The sequence below is a fragment of the Octopus sinensis genome, unplaced genomic scaffold (genome assembly GCF_006345805.1).
Source record: "Octopus sinensis unplaced genomic scaffold, ASM634580v1 Contig18899, whole genome shotgun sequence".
Taxonomy (NCBI): domain Eukaryota; kingdom Metazoa; phylum Mollusca; class Cephalopoda; order Octopoda; family Octopodidae; genus Octopus; species Octopus sinensis.
This window is the reverse complement of record NW_021836125.1, coordinates 186,232-189,935: the sequence shown is the minus strand read 5'-3', so window position 1 is coordinate 189,935 and position 3,704 is coordinate 186,232. Positions and strand designations below refer to the sequence as shown.

The window sequence follows — 3,704 nt, the reverse complement described above, 5'->3', positions numbered from 1 at the left end:
ATAAACAAGTTCCTCGGACAACTCCGACAATAACTACAACACAAATGGCACGTGATACTTCTTTATCAAGTCGACCCTTATTCTGTAAACTCCCAATTAGCGACAAAAACTCCTCGACTGCTGAATATGGGAAACAAACTTCTGAATCTTTGAAAAGCAGGCAATTCTAAGTAAATACACATCACTTCTTACTTTAACACCAAATCGAGTTGGGTCTCTCCCTCCCCCAAATATGCTCTGCACATTCGATTATCAATTCAGCCGCACGTTCATAAAACTCGTTATCGACATAAATACGAAGGAGAGACACGGGAAATACGCTCTGGAATAACCCAATCCAGATTATACCATATATTGAGTCTCCAGGCATAACGGGGCAACGTTCCATGTTTTAAGAAGTAATTTATAGAAAGTCTGTGTAGATTGAAAGAATCCGTGTCGTCGTATTTGAGAAGCAGAGTCTGCAGAACAGTAATACACGAATCGACGTAACTAAAGCAAATAAAATAATCATTTGACACTTTTTTGACTCAAATGTTTCAAAAAATGGAATTTGAAGAATCCATTTAGAATTTTCTAGATATAAATCAGGACTCATTTTGACGACGGACTTTGATTCGACACATCTAACCAATTTCCCTGACATTTCATACCTTTTGAGTAAACTATCAATAATGTCCACATTCGAAATAGAATAATAAGAAGTGACTTGAAATGCTTCGTCATAAAGCCCAGCTATGCAAAGGACTGGAATCAAATCTTTGGCTTTCTCTGAAGTCGATATTAACAGATCGAGATCAGCAAGAGTTCTTTTTGACTTCAAAATCAACAGTTCGGCTTCAATCCGTTTCCTATCTACCAAAATCAGATTTGTTGGTTTTAGTCGAACAATTCCCTCGCCCGACACGCGAATATGTTCATTGGCAATACGCTTAAATAAAACATACAAATCAACCAAGTCGAGTGAACATAAACACGTGTCTTCGTTACAGACAATAAACTGATCATATTCAGGCAGACTTGCCAAAGCCTTCAATGCTTCCTCCATGAGTCTACAAGGTCCCTCAAATTCAGCTTTGTCGTGCTTGATAAGTTTCCTGCTACTGTTGTAGGCAACTTGAGCCACTATTGAATCGTGATTTATGAACCAATAACCACTCTGGAATTGATAGATTCTATTTCCAAATGAAATAGTGCGGAGCGAAAGTACAGCAATTAGAATAGTCGACACCTGCCAATCTCCCTGTCATCGAATCGAATATCTTGGCCAATTTAGCCAAACACTCAACCTGAATACTCAGAGAATTCAAAGGAATTGTGTCCATTACTTCATATTTATAATGTTCTTCAATGTAATCCAAAAATGAAGCAATCAGGTCGGTTTTAGGTCTATAAATATTCAAATATGATACGAACTGAATATTAGAGGCAGCGAGAAGTAGAATGGCTGTGGTATACTGTTCGATGTGCAGATAGGCGTCAAAAAGAAATGGAATCTACAATACATCAACTTTGACTACAAATTCATCCGGATATGGCCCGAATTGGAATATATCCTCACAATAGTCGGAGACCAATTCATGTCTTTTACACAAAGACATGGCAGTGACAACCTCAATTTGAAATTGTAATAATACCATTAAATTATATTCTTCCCAATTGGAAAATTTAAAAAACACAGACAATTCGTTCATAAACTCTTTTCCTCCAATCATTTTAAATGTCCTACCCAGACATCCATCATTTAGCACTCTAAATTTGTTGTAATGAAAATAAAATACAGATTGGCAAAACAGGTGATAAATAAAAGTGTGGGAGGAATCTGTCTCTGAGACGTGGATAGAGTATTCGAATATTCAACGACAGCACTCAGACATCCGCTCTCAAACAACAGCAGCCCAAACAGACTAAGAGACTCATTTCCCCATAGATTCAGTAAAGAGTCGAACATGTCAGACTGAGAGCAGACGTTCAAGTCATTCTGACACAACTCCACCCCGTTTTCCAAAATCAGTGCCACCAGTTTCAGTTCTGGACTATATTTTTTGTTAAAATTGAAGTGAATTGTGGCATATTCGTGGTATAATGAGTCAATACGTCCACTAATAGGAGAATTAAATCATTATTGTACAAACAAGCAATCAGGAAGCTTGTTAGACGGCAGACAAGCAGCTCCAAGTGAGAAATCAATGCAATAAAAGTTCAAAATATGATTGATTAAATAAGTTTTCATATCATCTTCCAAAAACTGCAAATAATTCGTAAAACCTATCCAAACTTGTAGATTTCCACTCATTGAACAAAGAATGAAGAGGGATCGAACATATCTGCGGTGGGAACTGACATATAATTGGAATTGTTTTGTCAAATACTCCAAACCGAATGAGGAAATCTCACATTTTCCGCATTTTCTCACTATTTTATGTACAAAACACAAAACCATCTTCTTTTTGTGGGAACCTGAAATCCTCGAGTTGTTTTATTGAGTTCGACAACAGAGAGACACTCATATTTGACAAAAGACTCACAAGTACTGCATAATCCCGTGAATTACTAAAAATATTTCACTCATTTTACAGATTTTCTTTGATAATTCGACTCAACAGATCAATTGAGTCAAGTATCTTACAGTTAAAGTAATTCTTGATAAATTTAAACATAAAATTGTCAAAAGTGGAGGAACCGATGCTGTGCATGACAGCGGAATCTACTAATCGTAATCCTTCAATCAGGATTTGAGAAGTTAACTCTTCGGAATCAGGGAATAATTCAGCCCCAACATGAGAGGCTGGAAAAGACTGCTGAAAGCACAAATTCTGACCAACATTTCTCACAAGAAATGACAATCCGTTCTACTGTCCTTTAAATTAGGTCTAACCTTCGAGAGAAGCACTAATTCGTTGGAATCCTCCATGCAGTCAAAGGAAATTAAATTATGTTCCTTAATTTAATCATCAAAAGCTACCTGTTGATCACAAAGCAAACACGTGGAATAAAATGCTTTTATATCTGCAAAATGTGTGTTTTCTAAATACAAGTCCTCTTCCCCCTCAACTACCCCATGAGAGCCAATCTAAAACTTATTCCACAACAATAACCTTTTCATAAATTAGCTTAGAACATAAATCTGTCAGCTGAGCATAGTCCATTGCCTCAATATTCCCAACGTTAAAACAAAGTCCACCACATTCAACCTCCAACTACAACGCATTCCTCAAATCACTGCTACCAGAATAGATCGACGGATTGTGTCAAGAGAGAATGATTTCAGTGCCCGACGAAAACTATTAAATGCCATTAAACACAAATCATTCGCATCATCCCCAATAACATTACACACCAACTCTGAATGGGCTGACCGACTGTCACTCACTACAGTACAGGGATAGTCATTTTCTCTAATATTCAATATACAACAAGCACTACCTTCTTACCAATTCAATACTTTTATGATCAACACTTCCAGTCATCAGTACGTAATAATCACGAGTAGAGACTATAGATAAGCAAGGGTTCTATAAAAATGAGACAATTCAAAAATACATGTGTCTCACTGATCCTTCGATCGAAATTTAAACTGACATTTTCATCCAAAAATAACATAAAGGCAGCCACCTACCGAAATGATTGAATAAACAAAATATTACACAATATGACGACTTTAGACGTACTTGGACAAATAGTTCACATTTATTTGAATTATA

The 3,704-nt window shown here is 36.5% G+C and overlaps 1 protein-coding gene across 1 annotated transcript; it reads right to left on the bottom strand.

Annotated features, from left to right (window-relative positions):
* Window positions 1-1,175: 1,175 nt before the first annotated feature.
* On the bottom strand, window positions 1,176-2,785 carry LOC115231785. Its single transcript, XM_036500165.1, has 4 exons — window positions 2,279-2,785; window positions 2,136-2,248; window positions 1,905-2,102; window positions 1,176-1,389 (listed from the first exon to the last, which is right to left on the bottom strand). Exons 1-4 carry the CDS (start codon window positions 2,441-2,443, stop codon window positions 1,176-1,178), a joined length of 690 nt encoding a protein of 229 aa, XP_036356058.1. The 5' UTR covers window positions 2,444-2,785.
* Window positions 2,786-3,704: the final 919 nt, after the last annotated feature.

What these genes read in the sequence shown, in the direction of transcription:
- LOC115231785 (XM_036500165.1), bottom strand. Translation starts at nt 2,443, where the DNA reads ATGGTTTTGTGTTTTGTACATAAAATAGTGAGAAAATGCGGAAAATGT. An exon ending in AACAAGCTTCCTGATTGCTT is followed by an intron (nt 2,103 to 2,135) that starts GTTTGTACAATA and finishes TTCTCCTATTAG; the next exon opens with TGGACGTATTGACTCATTAT. An exon ending in GGAAATGAGTCTCTTAGTCT is followed by an intron (nt 1,390 to 1,904) that starts GTTTGGGCTGCT and finishes GAATATTTATAG; the next exon opens with ACCTAAAACCGACCTGATTG.